This window comes from Macaca thibetana, chromosome 3 (assembly GCF_024542745.1).
Source record: "Macaca thibetana thibetana isolate TM-01 chromosome 3, ASM2454274v1, whole genome shotgun sequence".
In the NCBI taxonomy this organism is placed as follows: domain Eukaryota; kingdom Metazoa; phylum Chordata; class Mammalia; order Primates; family Cercopithecidae; genus Macaca; species Macaca thibetana.
In genome coordinates, this window is record NC_065580.1 from 99,896,485 (window position 1) to 99,914,577 (window position 18,093).

The 18,093-nt window shown below is 43.2% G+C and overlaps 1 protein-coding gene across 3 annotated transcripts in view; it reads left to right on the forward strand.

Moving 5' to 3' along the window:
• Window positions 1–18,093, forward strand: part of CHN2 (chimerin 2) — a 318,403-nt gene that overhangs the window by 210,769 nt on the left and 89,541 nt on the right. Inside the window, exon 1 of one of the 3 annotated variants that reach the window (XM_050783198.1) lies at window positions 9,030–17,896. The exons of the other annotated variants lie outside the window; for them this stretch is intronic. Coding sequence (XP_050639155.1) covers window positions 17,711–17,896 — 186 coding nt within the window. The 5' untranslated portion in view covers window positions 9,030–17,710. Of the gene's footprint in view, window positions 1–9,029; window positions 17,897–18,093 lie in introns of those variants that run through there. 3 annotated transcript variants of the gene reach the window in all.

An 18,093-nucleotide genomic window follows, 5' to 3' on the forward strand; every position in this document is an offset into this window, starting at 1 on the left:
AAAAATATATATTAAAAATGCCCATGTTTGGCCCCACCTGGCTATGGAATCAAAGTCTTCACTGGTGAAAGCACCTGTCTTTTTTTGGCTCCCCAGGTGATTGTCAGATGCAGGGCTTGAGAACCTGGGTTAGATGGAAGGGGAGACAACAGAGTAAAGGTGATCAGACATTTTGGAGCATTTTCTTTCAAGGACACCTGTCCCACTTTTTCCCATGCCTCTTATATTCCTGAGGCTCTTTTATGTTGTAAATTAGACCCTAGCCTTCTTTCTCTACTTTTACACAACTCATGAAAAGTCCTCTGGGAAAACATTCTTCACACAGTTAACTCTGGTGGTTACGGTTACCTGTGCTGGTTCAGGGTTTGGCTTTGCTCCCTTTTCATGGCTCCTTTCCCGAGATTATTGCCTGAAATATAAATGATGGGAAACAATTAACTGAAGTAGGATTAAAGAATTTAATGAAGGGGCAAGGAAAAGTTAGCCTGTCTCTTAGGAGTCCGGTAGTGGTTTCTTTGGGTGGATATTAGAAAGAATCTCTTTTTACCAGTTCCTCAATATCGGTGTTTTCAAAGAGGAACAGAAGAGGAAAGTCATCCTAATACATTCAGCGTGTGGAGGGATATGATGGGCCAAACGCCAAACCCTCCTTACTTGTCCCCATCCAAAATCTCTCTAGGAAACAGCTAATTTAGAGACGCAGCCCCCGAGAAAGTATTTGCTATGCAAATAGTGCCATCTTGTGGCTGAAAGGAGAGTTGCATGCTGATGACACAAAGGACCAAACCCAACGTGTTGAAAATGTCCAAGAACAAATTTTTCAGCAATGAACCCACTGAGTCATCCCACTTCCCTCAAGTTTTATAGCACAGATAAGGCTGCACAATGGCTTGGGGGTGTCTTCCTGTAGCCTGTGCTCCTTCTCTGTATAAGCATGTGGGCAGCTCTGTGGGCCTAGGACTTGTAAAAATCATCCCAGGAATCTAATTCTAGTCCAGAAGTGCTCAAACTTCTCGGCCTCAGAACCCTTTAAAGTTACTGAGGACCCCAAAGAGCTTCTGTTTGTGTGGGTTAAATCTTGATATTTACTGTATTAGAAAGTAAAATAGAAAAATAAAAAAAATTATTAATTCTTTCAACATAATAGTAATAAACAAATGGTAATAGATGTGTTCGTATGAATAACATTTTCATGAAAAATAACAGTTTTCCAAATAAAAAAGTGATGAGGATATTGGCATTGTTTTTACGTTTTTGTAACTCTCTTTAATGTCTGCCTTAAAAGAAGACAGCTGGCTTCTCACATCTGCTCCTGTATTCAACCTGGGATATATTGTTTTGTTTGAAGTATAGGAAGAAGCTCTGGCCTCACACAGATGTGTAGATGGGAAAAAGAGGAATGTTCTTATAGCCTTTTCAGGTAAATGTGGGCTTTGAAATATATACTAGGCAACAATTCAACAAGTGGTAGTTTCTTAAAGGTTAGTTGCAATGTCAGTCACAGAAGGCAATTAATGTAATAAAATCAGTTTTGGCATAATGTATTCTCTGAAGGGATCTTGGGGATCCCTAAACATTGGTGGGCCACAGTTTGATGAAGAGCCCAGTTTTTCAAGATGTTTATGTTTTTACATCTCCAGAGAGGTGTTTGAGAGGAATCATCCCACCACTTTTATCACCTTTGACTGCAGGAGGTAAATGACGCTGTCACCTGGGACTGCTGTCCACCTATGGGGACTGCACAGGCTATGATGAGGAGGCATTCTTCTGGACCTGACCCACCGAGCGCCTGCCCTGAGCCCAACCTCAGAGCTCTTCCCAGTGGCTCTCACTAGGCGGTGGGGGGACAACAGGCTGAGTCTATATGAGTTTTAATTTTAGGGATCTCTCTGGGGTTGTTGAATGTTTTGAATTTTATCGAGGCTTTTTAACCATGGGACTTTCAAATAATTTATTCTGGAAGATAATTTTTATAATGTTTAAGTCAGGGTAGTCTCTTGTTTATATTTTAGTTTGGCTTAATTGTAGGAACAGTGTTGGTAGATGTAGGGTGATTACTTTTATTTTTAAGGTGAAATTGATGGGCTGTTTCTGTCTTTTTAGTAATTATATGGTGGTTTTTGGCTGTGAATAAAATATTAATGTTTGTGTATTAGTCTAGGTGGGATGATATGTTAAAAAGATAAAAGATAATATGTATTTGCGGTTCTCTTGATTAAAGGTTTTTTTTTTTAATTAAATAGATTTGAGGTGAGAAATGGAGAGTATATTTACTTACGTCTGTGGGTCATCTATTGGCACTTAGTTTTTTAGTTGGTAAGTGTTGAAGTAGAGACTCTTGTTTGAGGAATCTTAGCCTGTCACCTAAATTGGGTATTTTGTTGAGTATGGGATGTTGAGATTATACTTCACTTTTGACTTTTTTAATTTTTTTTTTTTTTTATTAGGGGAGTTTGTCTCTTTTGTATTTTTGTTTTTGAAGAAACTGGAGGGAAAAAGCTATAGGAGTTGATGAAAAAGCTGAAGGACAGAGTTATTATTTTAGACCTTTGTAAGGGGAGAAAAAGTTGAAAGTAGTGAGACAAAGTAAAAGTTGAAATTTTGATTTATAAATTTGAGAAGTTTTTAAAGAATGCCACATATAATGCTCTATTTAAAATATTATCTAAAACTTTAAAAACACAGGCTTTCCTCCTCAATTCCCTAAATCTCCTCTCTTACTCTCTAGCCATGTTAAAAATTCCCCATTTCTAGTTTTTATTAAAACAAATTTTTAAAATCTGCCTTCCTACCTTCTCACTTTAATCAAATCAAATAAACCTTTCTCTATCTCCAAACACCTGTGTATCACTATTTAACATCAACTACACACCAAGTACACAAGCCTAAATTTAGACTTCAACACAAGCCTAGGGCCTGTGTCATTGGGAAACAGTTTTGCAGGTGTGGTTCTGATATGTACGGAGAATGAGGAGCCGCCGACTGGGTCTCATTCTCTTCCCTGTACAGAGGAAATACCAAAGCTCAAAGCTACATTGAACCAGGAGGGTTGGAAGGAGGACACACAATTTTAGCAGAGCCCATTATTTTCCTTCTTTGGCCTCATACTGGGTGTCACCCACTTTCTTACCTCTCCTGGGCTTCTCCAGCTGCCATCTTTGTGTCTATTTCATCAGGATGTGGCAGTCTCCCCACTCCACCCCCACAGTGAGTAGCTGTCATTTTTGCCACCCAGAGCCACCTTAGTTTAGGAGCTTCTGGTGGAGTCACATCTGCCCACTAATCCCAGAGGTGGATTTCTGATTCAAGGCCACATGGAAGGACCCCATGTACCTGGCTAGGGTGGTTGGTTCAAGGGTGGCCATGTGGTCAAGTCAGAGCCAGGGGAACACAACAGACTTTTACTGTGAGTTCCAGGAACCAGGCCTTTCACCCTCTTTCTGCTTGGCTCAATTAGACAAGAAGTAGAGCCTGGGCTGCTGAATCCTTCCCGCCACCCCATAGAGCCTGAGAATGGAGCCTAGAGAAAGTAGAGCCTGGAGATGGGGAGAGAGAAGCTGAGTCCTGAGGCCAGATCTGAGCCTCTCTTAGAGCTGCCCTTCGGCCTGCCTCTGTCTCTGGATGTTCCAGTTCGGCTGGCAGCTCATTCCTGCCTTGCCTTTGAGCTTGGGTAAGTGGATGTTGGTGCTGCATTTAAGTTGGCAGCTGCCATCATCCTCAGAAGAACTAGAACACACCCGTCAGCTCCCCGCCACCCTCTGCTGTCCTTCATTCCCACCACCTTACTTGTCACCATTATCGAGAAAGCTTAGCTATTCAAGTTCAGGTTCACTTTAATTTTAATCCAATAATCCACACTACCCTTCTTTAAAATGGTGGTGTTAAATCAGAAAAGGGGGACCTCTAGTGTTTACTGAAATGGGTAGGAATGTAGCATCTTGGTTACCGGGCAGACATGGGAAATAACCCAGAAGCCACTGCTGGAATACAGCTGTCATCCTTTACCTCCTGGCTCTAAAACATATATATATATATATATATATATAGACCTCTTATAGTTAAATGCATTCAGTAAGATTAAGGCACTCTGCTAAAGAGTCTTCTTTTTTTAAATTTTTTTATTTATTTTTATTTTTTATTTTTTTATTTGAGACGGAGTCTCCCTCTGTCACCAGGCTGGAGTGCAGTGGCACGATCTTGGCTCACTGCAACCTTCACCTCCAGGGTTCAAGTGATTCTGCCTCAGCCTCCCAAGCAGCTGAGACTACAAGCTCACACCACCACACCCAGCTAATTTTTGTATTTTTAGTAGAGACGGAGTTTCACCATGTTGGCCAGAATGGTCTCAATCTCTTGACCTCGTGATTCGCCCTCCTCAGCTTCCTGAAGTGCTGGGATTACAGGTGTGAGCCACCGTGCCCAGCCACTAAAGAGTCTTAATGAACTCTGGTAAACCAGATTCTTAGCAAGTTGTGATTTTTCCAGGAAACTTTTTTAACGGAATAGGATGAAACATGGCCCCTTTTGTGGCATTGGATGTGGCCATGAGAGCCCTCTGTTGGAAGGGGGACCTCTCAGATCATTGGTACAACAGATGAAGAGTTGGGAACCTGCAGACTCTGAAAAAGGAAAGGTCAAACTTCCACTTGTAGTGGCCTATAAGAATTTGTAGGGGTGGGTGGGTGAGGTCCTGGATCAATTGTGGGAAGAGGAAGGATTTTGTTCCCTGAATCATTCCCATTGTCGTTAATGGAAATGAAAGTGTCGGTTTGTTTTCATGGTCTCTGGACCAGGTTGCAGAACTGGCATTACTCAGTTTTCAATAAAAAAAATGTCTGGCCAGGTCTTATGATGATAGTTTATAAATGTCCCTGTTGGTTTTCTCTCTCCTTATACACAATCACTTTGAAGTTTCCGCAAAGTTAATATTTCACTTTGTTCCTAAGTCCCCATTTATGAACTTAATGAAGTCCAAGTATCAGAAGAGAAAGTTAAAGTTTACACATGCAACTTTGATTGTTCTCAAGTGACTCAGTGGTTTAAAAAATTATTTAAAAAGTCAAATCACTGTCGTTTGCAAGAGACACTTTAATACCCAAGTTGAGGATAAGAAGTAAGACACAGAACTATGGGCTATGCATGTCCCAACACACCTTTAACAGAGTAAAAGCAGTTATATTTTACCACAGTACATATAAAATCCATGTAAAACAGTTCATGATATAAGGGACTTTTATTATGTTTAATCCCAAATGATTTTAGGAAAGTTACAATTATTCCCCTCAGAAAGTCTAAGCATATCATTGTTTTTAATCTATCATAAACTACATTATTTCATTCTGCTTCGTGACAACCCTTAACTTTATCGATCCTCCTCTTCCAACAAAGAAACAAGAAACCCGGGGCTTAGGAAGGCCAGGCGACCTGCCCAGGGTCATAGAACTTGTGACTTGCAGGTCATTTCACGAACACCCAGTTGCTAGAAGGTGGCTTGTCTGACTTTGAACAGGCTGTACTTTCCACTGGACCACATTGACAAAGTGAGCAGATTTGCTGTGTGTCTAATTTTAAAGCTTCTAAACAAAGCGTTATATTAGGAATTACTTTCCTCTTCCCAATATCGGTACTCAGTGCCCCTGCGCTTGGCTCTAATCATCTTCTGCTCTGGGCTGATTTGTTCTTATAAAGAAATAGGTGTGGCTGAGGGAATTCCTCAAGAAGAGACGTGTTTGTTACACACATGCCTGCCTCTGTGATTTCTAAGAGAACAGTCTCTGTGTGCATTTTTAGCCTTGAGCTATATGAATTTGAAAAGCATTGAGCAATACTGTAAAGCTCTGTATACCTTTACTGTATCTCAAGGCGATGAGTCTGAAATGCGAGTCTTCAGACACAAGCATGCGTCTCACTTCTTCCAATCATGATGGAGCCCGTTGGGATGAGAGGAAACTGAGGCTGATGTTACCCTCCTGAAGGTTAGGAAGTGATGCCTGACCCAGCTCTCTCTCAGCGTAGCTTTGAAACACCACTGAACTCTGGGATTGTAAAATGATATACATGGAGATTTTAATGCATTGGATTTTTTTTCCCCTCCAGTAAGTTCAGTGTAAAGTCAACCTGCTCACAAGGAAAGGAAGAAGCGCTAGCACGCACGGGGTATCGACCACATACCAGGTGCTATAGGAGTGGCTTTCAGTTTGTCACCTCCTTCCATCCTCACAACAGCTCTGAGAGTTGGGAATTGGAGCAGTGGAAGTAACTTCTTCATGACCACCAGTGGGCAGGGGAGCTGAAACCCTGCCGCCAGCTGTCCTGGCTTGAAGGAAAGCCTCTTCAAGAGCTCCTGGTCACCTGAGATTGACCAGCCTCCCCACCCCAGTGTGGCATGCAAGGCCTTTTCTGACCCTGTTCTCATCACCCTGTCACCCAACACACATGCACACATCGCTTCACCTCGGCTGCTCCCTCTCCCTAGCTGTGTCCAAGAGACCGGCAAAGCAGAGCAATTCAAGTTTTCTGAGCCCAACAGCCAGTGTAATGCCTCTCAGGCTTTACACAGCATCTTCTAGTTCTTTGCAGTGTCCCTCCCCTTCGTTTCCCCCAGGCTCCTGTCCTGACTTGGGGAGCTCCTACCGTGCTTTGTGGACCAATCCCGGGCATGTCCTTCCCTGCAGTCTTCCCTAACCTACACAAGCCTTCAGTTGGCTGCCTCTCTGTAGCTTAGATACAGTTCTCATTGCACTGAGCACACCCCACGGGTGGGTTCATTCATTAATTCATTCATGCTTAACTATTAATAATTAATAATAATTAAATATTCATTGAGCCCCTAATCTGTGCCAAACACAATGCTGGCCAATTGCACTTACAACGATAAGAAAGAAGTAGACTCTTTCCCCTTGGGCTTGCTAAGGCACAGAACATGAACACGGAGCAAGAGGTCCACCTGACTGGCACTTGGGGAGTCAGACATCAAAGAATGAAGCCGTAGAAGAAAGCCGATGCTGGAGATGGAGAATGTGTTAAACCGAGAGCTTCATTCTGGAGAGGCTCATGTGGGGAGTTCCCACCTTGGTTTTCTGTGCTGGTACATTTCTCTTTCTTTTTGTTTTATGCTATTTTGGGTGGAGTTTCTGTTTCCTGTAGCCAGAAGAGCCCTAATGGAGTCCTAAAAAAAACGAAAACAGAAACAAAAACAAAACAGGCCATGCCCGGCAGAGAAGGCCCTTCTAAGGAAGGGAGCAGTTGGGCCAGCCTCGGGGCACGGTTGGCAGAGGGGAAGGCTCTGAGGAGGGAGACGGCCAGGTTGGAGAGGGCAGGCTGGAGATGGGTGGGCTTGGGAAGGGCCACACAAAATAGTCTCCAAAGCGTGGACCTTATGCCCAAATGGCTTAAGGAGCTGCCTGCAGTGTGATTTTTAGAAGGATACCTTGGTGGCAGGGTAGAGGATGAGCTGGAGACAGAGACTGGGGCTCTGGGACATCAGTGCAGTAACATTGAGGCATCTGCATTTTTGCTTTCAAAACCCGTTGCTGTAGGCAAATGTTTAAAAGCCCGCCTTTTCCATTTTTAAATGATGACACTATTACCAAAGCTAATTGTTGTTTTAGACTTGTAAATTTTGAAGGCCTAAGTTAGTTAAATTGTTTTTTATAAGTTTTGCCGGGTTTGGGGAGAAGAGTGGGAGGAAGCAGAAAACCCATTATTCCAGCTGGGTGGATAAATGGGCCCCACAGAGCTGCATTAACCTACAGGGCTTCTGTGTTCAAGACATAACCTTCTATTCTGCAAAGCCCTCTGCCATTTTCCTTAAACATACACTTGGAGTAAGTGTTTGATGAATGAATTAATGTGTTTGCATTCTTTCTTCGTTCTGCCTCCTACCTGCAAAGACAGAACTGTCATATATGCCTTTCTTAGAAAAGCTGTGGACTTTAAATATTATCTGCGTTGAATTTGATCATAAAACAAAAAATACTCATTAACCTGAACTTCACAATCTTAACCTTTAGTACCTATGAAAAAGTCATCTACTAATTAAATAGTTTAAAGGGTATTGCAATGGAAATGTTATTAAGAGAGCAAAGGTTTTCTTCCAACTCAGAGTGTACACTTTCAAAGGGGGTGAAAAAGGGCCGTAGTGTTGAGGCTGCTAATCATGTTGGCTCTAGTCCAGTAGTTCTCAAATTTTAGCATACCTGAGAATCCTGTAGAAGGTTTGTTAGTACACAGAATTCCAGGCCCTCTCCCATCATTTCTAGTACAGTAGGTGTGACCAGCGGCCCAGCTTCCCAGGAGATGCTGATGTTGCTGGTCCAGGAACCACAGTTTGAAACCGCTGGTCCGGGCAGTAGAGTAGCACAGTCAAGTATATAAGGCAACTGGAGAACTAAGGCTAAATGACAGTGATTAATTAGATGTAATCTGTAATCATATACATGTGCATATATGCGTGTATATGTATATTTCCAGCATTTTTATACTGACTATCCTAGAATATAAGCAAACTGCACCTTAGGCGTTTTCTAAATAGTGATTGCTTTGATGCTGTTTCCTCCCGTTGTGGAACTGCTCGCTGGCCCCTGCAGGCATCTCCCCTGCAGAGGAGGTGCTGCGCAGTGGTTAGAGCGTGGGCTTCAGAGCCAGTGGCTGTGTGGCCTGAACCCTCCTAAGCCTCCTTCCCTTCCTTTGCATGCCGCGGGATAGCATCTCACCTGCACCTTCTTCGGAACACCAGCTGCCTCTGTAGCAGTCCTCTCCTGCGCGCTCACCTGCCAGGGCCCCAGTTGCTCGGGGTCCCAGGCTGCGCCTCACTCAATTCTGTGACCTCGCAGGACTTGCTGCAGCAAATGGGCTTTTGTATTTCCAAGGCACTTCATCAATGTTTATTGAGAAAAGGAAGGAAGAAAAGAGGAAAAGGAAAAAAGAGAGAGGGATGAAGGAAGGAATTTTCCCAGGTTGCTCATTGTCTTTGTGACATTTTTCACTGTAACTTTTTCCCCCTTTTTTTTTTTTTTTTTTTGAGACAGAGTCTCACTCTGTCGCCCAGGCTGGAGTGCAATGGCGCGATCTCGGTTCACAGCAAGCTCCGCCTCCCAGGTTCACGCCATTCTCCTGCCTCAGCCTCCCGAGTAGCTGGGACTACAGGGGCCCACCACCTCGCCCGGCTAGTTTTTTGTATTTTTAGTAGAGATGGGGTTTCACTGTGTTAGCCAAAAGTAGGGAAAGATCCATTAGGTAGAAAACCTAGAAGTCATTTAGGTTGAACCATATGCAACTGTTGATACCTGATAGTTTTTGATTTGTAAAAATAAGGCAATTTCATGTGGTTCAAACTAATATCTATTTAATATGAAGGTATATGAATCCTGGTAAGAACAACACAATTTGCAAGTTTTAGAATACAGTCCCCTATGAGTGGATGCTAAGCTTGCCGTTTATATGCTCTGGAAGACCCTCTTTTTAAAAAAATAAGGCAAAAATACTAGTAAGGTATTCTAGATGGGGCCACAGAAAGGCCCCTGCCTGAGAGAACCTTGGAAGTTGAGCATGTGCTTCAGAACTTCATAGTGAAGACACGTGCCAGGGGCCTGGCTTGAAGATGGCAGCTCTTAGGACAAAGCACACGTGAGGCTGGAGAGCTGCTTCTGCAGAGTCTGTAGGAGAACAGCACACCCACTTGGCAGAAAACTCAGGTGCCAGAAATCCATAGAGTCTGCTGAGCCAAGTGGAGAGATGAAGGATTGCTGGAGCACCTCGTTGGTTTTGAACAGTGCTGTTTCCAAGACAAAATGAGCCTCCAGGTCGGACAGACTTCAGAGGCAGACAGTTTGTCCTTTCATGGAAGTTCTCATGTTCAAATGTTTCATGCATTTTCCCTCAGATGGGATGTTTTGGAGTGGAAGTGGAGCTGATTAAGTAAATGTAAGCCATGCCAGGCAAACACCCAAGGAGGGAGCAGGAACAGAAGCTGCAGAAGCCTCTCAAGGAAGCATGGGGAGGGGGTGGGATGCCAAACATGGAGTCCTTGGCTTTTTCAGAAAAATTGCTGAGGGGTTTGCAGGAGAGTTGTGAGATCCAGAAATTACTGTTTGACTGGGGAGTGGTAGGTGCCTTTATTGGGCTGCTTTAAAGAAATCCTAATTCCATAGTTAGCTGAGTCCAGCAAACACAAGCTCATATTTTGGGAGTGGATGTCCAGAAAATGAATTCTTTTTTTTTTTTTTTTTAAATCTGGAAGCATGGCTTATCTGATTGCCCTCTGGGCTTAGCGACAGCATGCACCCCTTTGAGTGTTGTGTCCTGGGCCACAGCCTAGCTGCTACTTCCCTGAGTTTCCCTCTGTCCAGGGGCTAAGCTCACTAAGGTTCATTGGTGGAAGGTGGAAAGACCAGGACTCGTGGTCTCCTCCCTCGATTTTGGAACACGGAACTACCAGACCTGCCAGGATGGTGCTTTTTTCCTTGGCGTGCCTAATTTAAGTGTTTAAAATGCAAGTATTTTTAAACAAACTTGACAACCACAGGATGTGCAGATTAGCACTCTATGTATATGGTAGCTCTGCCAGTGTAGCCTCCTGCTTGGCGAAACTCAGCAACATGAATATTCATTAATAAGCCCATGAGAGGGACTCCAATGAACTGAAATTCTGGATTTTGAAGGGCCAGTCTGGATGACTTTCAGCGTACCAGTATGCAATGGGCACAAGGTGGCAGTTCTTTTTATAAATTTTCTGAGAACTGACAACTGTTAGGCCAGTCTTGGGTGTGCCTGTATATAAAATTTCTAGCGAACTCAGAGTCGGCTTTCTGGGGTAGACACCTCAAGGCTTTGTTTAATTGTTAGTTAGATAGTTAGAAATAATCACCACCAATTTTCACTCAGCACAGTGTTCTGAATCTACTACCAGATTAAAACTCCGTCTAGAGGTATTGGGAATACTGGATATTCACATGCAAAAGAATGAATTTGGACTCTTACTTTACACCAAATACAAACACTAACATTAAATTTATTAACTACCTAAACATAAGACCTAAAATTATAAAACTCCTAGAGGAAAATATAGGGGAAAGTTTCATGACATTGGGGCTGGCAGTGATTTCTTGGATGTGACACCAAGAGCACAGGCAACAAAAGAAAATATAGACAAACAGGATAATACCAAACTTAAAGTTTTCTATGTGTCAAAGGATGTAATCAATGAAGTGAAAAGGCAGCCTATGGAATGGGACAAAATATTGCAAATCATATATCTAATAAGGGCTTAATATCCATAATGTACAACTCAACAACAACAAAAGTAAATAACCCAATTTAAAAATGGGCAAAGGACTTGACTGGACATTTGTCCAAAGATGATACCCAAATGGCCAGCAAGCATATGAAAAGATGCTCTACATCATTAATCATTAAGGAAATGCAAACGAAAACCACAGGGAAATATTATCTCACAGCAGCCGGGTGCGGTGGCTCAGGCCTGTAATCTCAGCACTTTGAGAGGCCAGGAGTTCCAGACCAGCCTGGCCAATATGGCGAAACCCCATCTCTACTAAAAATACAAAAATGAGCCGGGCATGGTGGCGCACACCTTTAATCCCAGCTACTTGTGAGGCTGAGGCAGAAGAATCGCTTGAACCTGGGAGGCGGAGGTTGCAGTGAGCCAAGATCATGCCACTGCATTCCAGTCTGGGGTGACAGAGTAAGATTCCTTCTCAAAAAAAAAAAAAAAAAAATTATCTCACACCTATTAGGATAGCTACCATTAAAAAAAGAGAAAGTAACAAGTGTTGGTGTGGATGTGGAGAAATTGGAAGCCTTGTGCACTGCTGCTGAGAATGTAAAATGGTGCAGCTGCTATGGAAAACAATATGGCAGTTCTTCAAATAAACAAAAATAGAATCACCATATGATCTAACAATTCCACTTCTGGGTATATAGCCAAAAGAATTGAAAGCAGGATCTCGAAGAGAAATTTGTATACCTATGTTCATAGCAGTATTATTCCAATAGCCAAGAGGTAGAAGCAACTCAAGTGTCTATGGATGGATGAATGAATAAAGAAAATGTGGTATAGGCATGCAGTGGAACATACTTTAGCTTTCAAAAGGAAGGAAACCCTGTCCCGTGCTGTAACATGCATGAACTTTGAGGACATTATGCTAAGTGAAATATGTCAGTCACAAAAGGACAAATACTGTCTTAATATGAGGTATGTAAAGCAGTCAAATTCACAGCAACAGAATGTGAAAGCAGAATGGTTGTTAGGGGCTGAAGGGAGAAGGAAATGGGGAATTGTTGTTCAACAAGTTTTAGTTTTGCAAGATGAAAAAGTTCTGGAGATCGGTTGTACAACAATGTGAATATGCTTAACACTACTGAACTGTACACTTAAAACACTTAAGATGATAAATTTTAGATTATATCGGGTTTTTTCTTTTCTTTTCTTTTCTTTTTTTGAGATGGAGTTTTGTTCTTTTGCCCAGGCTGAAGTACAGTGGCATTATCTTGGCTCACTGCAACCCCCAGGTTCCAGCAATTCTTCTGCCTCAGCCTCCTGAGTAGCTAGGATTATAGGCACCCACCACCTAATTTTTGTATTTTTGGTAGAGACGGGATTTCGCCACATTGGCCAGGCTGATCTTGAACCCCTGACCTCAGGTGATCCACCCGGCTCAGACTCACAAAATGCTAGGATTACAGGCGTGAGCCACCACGCCCGGCTATATGAGTTTTTCAACCACAATTAAATTTGGAAAGAAAAACTCAATCTAGAGAAGCAGATGGTACCAACACCTTTCCTTTATTTTTTAAATTTTGTATTATACTTTAAGTTCTAGGGTACATGTGCACAACGTGCAGGTTTGTTACACATGTATACATGTGCCATGTTGGTGCGCTGCACCCAGTAACTCGTCATTTATATTAGGTATATCTGCTAATGCTATCCCTCCCCTCTTCCCCCACCCCACGACAGGCCCTGGTGTGTGGTGTTCCCCTTCCTGTGACCAAGTGTTCTCATTGTTCAATTCCCACCTATGAGTGAGAACGTGCGGTGTTTGGTTTTCTGTTCTTGTGATAGTTTGCTGAGAATGATGGTTTCCAGCTTCATCCATGTCCCTACAAAGGACGTGAACTCATCCTTTTTTATGACTGCATAGTATTCCATGGTGTATATGTGCCACATTTTCTTAATCCAGTCTGTCATTGATGGACATTTGGGTTGGTTCCAAGTCTTTGCTATTGTGAATAGTGCCGCAATAAACATACGTGTGCATGTGTCTTTATAGCAGCATGATTTATAATCCTTTGGGTATATCCCCAGTAATGGGATGACTGGGTCAAATGGTATTTCCAGTTCTAGATCCTTGAGGAATCGCCACACTGTCTTCCACAATGGTTGAACTAGTTTACAGTCCCACCAACAGTGTAAAAGTGTTCCTATTTCTCCACATCCTCTCCAGCACCTGTTGTTTCCTGACTTTTTAATGATGGCCATTCTAACTGGTGTGAGATGGTATCTCATTGTGGTTTTGATTTGCATTTCTCTGATGGCCAGTGATGATGAGCATTTTTTCATGTGTCTGTTGGCTGCATAAATGTCTTCTTTTGAGAAATATCTGTTCATATCCTTGGTACCAACACCTTTCTTGTACTTTCACTGAAGGTCAACTCAAGTTCATTTCTCTTGCCCAGCACCAGAGGTTGATCTGAAGCCAGCCTGTCTGAGAGTCCACAACAGAGTCAGCCCTGCTGGGACTGTTCAGATCTTCAGCCTATCCAAGGACAGACTCCCCAGATTAAAAATTACCCCCCATTTCCTGCCTTTGGGCTGCTTTAATGCGTCTCAGAAGTGTCCTCAGGGAAGCAGCTCTGGAAGGAAGTAAAAGTCAGGGCAGAGCTGGTAAAAAGTTCTGTGCATAGAGGCAAGTGAGGCTACTAGCTAAAAATGATTGGGTTTCAAGTAGTCTTGCACCTGCTGCCCTAACCACACATAAGAGAAGTCACTACTGGGACAACCAAAGCTCCTTGATGCCTGCACCTCCTCCTGCTTTATTTCTTCATCTCCAAAGGGATTCATCCAATGACTTCTTTTGGCAGGAACATTCTAGCTCAGAGAAGGCTAGCTGAAAATTAAGAATAGCTGCTTGAGGAGAAAGTGGGAGAAAGGCTCATAAACGTCTGAGATAGAATGTATGTAAATGTCCATGAAGGCAGCCACATGCCTGTGAATGTAAGTCACATGGGAAGGTGCTGGCCAATGGTTTGTGTGAAAGCACCCCCGTCCTTGCCATGGCCACATTAAAAAGCTATTTGAACACCAACGCATATGTATTGTGATCTTCTCTTTCAGAGGGGAAGATTCAAGGGACTTGAGGAAAGCAGACAGCGTTTTCTACTGAAATGCTGTCAGGCAAGCTACGCACAGAACTTCCAGACACATATTTGGTGACTGTTAACATGGAAATCACTGAATATGGGTATATTTTTATGCCACATAAGGACATAAAATTTCCCCACTATAATAGAAAAATGTGTAGAGTTCTCCCTTGAAATATCTGTACTCGGTTTAAATTAGCAAGTATACGTGGTCAGAATTCACGTATTTGTGTTAGTTTTCCAAGTGAGGATTTTTTTAAAATGACTTTCTCTTCAGGGTCACATGTGTTACTTTTAAGGATGATTTTAGCACTTTTTATTATAATGGATCTTTTTTAAAAGAATGATGGAAGGTTGGGCGTGGAAGCTCTTTCAGCCTGAGCTTTAAGCAGCCCTTTGAGTGGCCTGATACATGTGAAATACACACAGGTGCAGCAGCGGGCACCGCCAGGTGTGCTGTCAATTACAGCCACTGGTATACTACTAATTTTTAAGGTAGTTCCAGAATCATGGTTAAAAAATGAAATCTCTGACTCTGATGTTTCCTGCATGATCAAGGTCAAATTTTAGTCATTTTTCAGATCTAATAGACGGCCTCTCTCCCTGACTGCTCTCTGAGCAAAGTAGCCGCAGCTGAGATTTTCCTTCACAAATTAAATATATGTATATAGTTAGAGAAACCGTTGCTGATGTTTTCAAAAAAGGAGTATTTACTTAGAAAAGCAAAACAACTTAGTAAACTGCTTGCTTTACATAAATAAACTCTTTGGAATCATGTGGTATTTCCATGAGATGTCAGGGCTGATACCTGCAGTCAGATAAATTTGCATCTTACAAAGCTAACCAGGCTTCTTTTTCATAGGACTTCTCAGTGGGCTCGCATACCCCAGAAATCTCCCAAAGGGGCTAAAGGCTGAGTGGTTCCCACTTTTGTCTGCCCATGGAAAGCTTTCAATGCTGGACGTCTCTCAAACTAATGTTCTGAAGAGCACACTTTGGGAGAAGTGAGGCAAATGCAAATGAAAAATAGAGAAAAAGCTTCCATGTTATGGGTGTGCTTCGTAATTTACACTGTTACAGCTCCTTTTTACACACTTGACTTGTTAATTCTGCTTCCTTCTTCAGGCTGCTTTTGATGTTGGTCTGTTCGTACCAAACCTTGCCTATCAAAGCGTTATATGAATTGCTGTAGAAAATATTTCAGCTGAATTAAGAACACCAAGGAAATGCTTTCAATTCCCATATTCATAGAATGTTAGCACCCGGGGTGGAGAAAAGAAGGAAATGACGGGGACATTTATTTCATGCTTATGTCCCAGCCCAGTGATGGCCAGACTTGTCTCCCCTGACAGTCAGTGACTGCTGGAATGCACTGCCCCTGCGCCCTGCAGGACTGAGGAGCTCATTCCCCCAGCCGCTGGGCAGGCTGCGGGCAGAAGCCCCCAGCTGAAGGAAGCTGTGTTGTCCAAAGCCCACATCCAATGACTGTGTAACCTGAGGGTATAAAAGCTCAGCTTCTTTGCCGCAATTTGGGACAAGTCTGAAGGACCAGCCACACTTCAGAATGCCTTGGGGTCAGCTGGGGTTTTTGTTGAGACTGCCTTGCCACACCCGCCCCTGCCCAATCCTGCTTCCTGTGCATGCTACTGGCCTCGGAATCTGCTTCCTAGAAAACCTGGCCAGCAACAGTTCTCCGGGAAGGACGAAATCTCAGGCTAAAACTGAAAGTGGAAAGTAGCCACTTTATTTGCCTTTTAATTCATTTTAATTTCCATCTCAAGCTTCCATTCTGCCTAATGGCAATATCATAGTCTTTGTCAATTTAGAGTAAATTCAGCCAGTGCAGGGATTCCCTCTCCCCACTTCCCCCTGGGCTTACATCTCCTTTCCATGGGACTTCAGGAATTGTCACCTCTCTCTGCCGGCATCCACTGAGACATCCCATATCCTGGCCACAGGCTGGTTTGTGGTCCGTGCCTCACTTGTAGCTGCATCCTTTTTGGCTCAAATGTCAGGTCTTACCTGGCGGCTGCCTCTCGGTGCCACGTCCTTGCCACTCATAGCTGCGTGGAAAGGACCATTCTTCTGCCTCCCACTCATGGCGGGCTACCTGGGGACAACATGAGGTTGCCTAATTTGCCACTATAGAAATTGTTTGTTTATAGGGCAGAAAACCCACCGTAGTAGAGGTCCATTGTTTAGCACTGAAGTATTGTTCAAAGTAAGTGATTTACAGTTGTCTAGAATGTCCTGAAGAAGAAGTTATTTTTTGGTGTCTCTGGGTGAAATAAAGGCCGTCAGACATGTTCTTCTGCAGAAATAGGTTTTAAATTAGTTCCATGCAACCTCCCACATTGCTTTAACATATCTTTTTTGAGTACCTTCCATTTATGGGTTTGTTCAAGATGCTGGGGACAGAGAAATACACAGGGAAGACCCTTGATCTCCCTAGTTTATATATATAGATAGGAATTTGGTCTCTGTAGAACCAGTACATCTTCAGCAGTGATTTCAGTATGAGGGCCACAAACAAGATGGCATTTGCTTTCATTTCCCCCGTTGGAGTTAGGTGACATCCCACTTTCAGTGGCCTCCCCCGAGGGAACATCAGCACTACCTTCTGCTCAGTCAATTGTCACAACCGTTGACTCTCTGAATAGTCAGCAGCTTAGACTTTCTCCATGAATTGGCAATGCATAGGCCACATCTGGCTGGCAGACATGTTTTGACTGGTTTGTACGTTGTTTTTAAAAATATTTTTAATTTTAGAGATTTTACAACATTTGGATTTCTAGTTTCTCTTTTTTTAAAAAAAAAATATCTGGTAGGCCAAAGTTCACAGCCTCATATGGCAACCAGTTTTTAACCAAAGTAAGTGCTGCCTCGTCCACCCTGCTGCCTTCAGATGGGGCAGGTGCTTTGCAGTTCAGCACAGTCTGGTCAGACAGCCACCCTCCCTCACCTCCTTTACCCTCTGGGCCCTGGAGGCCCGTTCCTGGAGGATTTTGTCTTTATATTGATCAAGGCTGACAGAGCTGCATCCTGGGGCTTGTGGATTCTGGCCCCACCTACTATAGTATTTACCTGACTGAGCTTCGGCTTGGTGCTTTGCACCTGCATCAAGATATTTGACAAGCAGTGGATGTAGGTGACTCACACACTGTTGATTGTGATGTGGACTGTTTCACACCCTTAACAACCAACTCTATGACAGCCATTGGTGTTGACTGAGAGATCTCAATCATTCACTTTCCCTCTAGCAATGATAGGATGCAAGACCCAGCCCCTCTGCAGTTGGGTGAGGCCATATGGCACTTCAGACCAGTAAAGTATGAAAGGAGATGATGTACATTTCCAGATGAGCGCATTGTCTGCCTGTGCAAGACGCCCAGAGCTGTCTTCTCCTCCCACTACCACAAACAGCAGCATTCAAGTTGGTGGCTGCTGCCAGCTGAGTCCCAGAGGGAGGAGACACGGAGCAGACCCCCAGCTAAGGAACAGAGGACGTGGAGCACGAGTGAGATATAGATCTTGGTAGATATAAGTAACTCAGGTTTTGGGATCTTTTGACCCTGCAGCATGCCCTAGCCTGTACTGAGTAATACAGTCCATAAAAGAGACTTCTCCAAGAGTCGTGGGAAAAATTCTTCTCAGAAACTGGTTTCCACTTATCTTATGGATCCTAAGAATCTTCTTTAGCTTCTAGGAACTTTA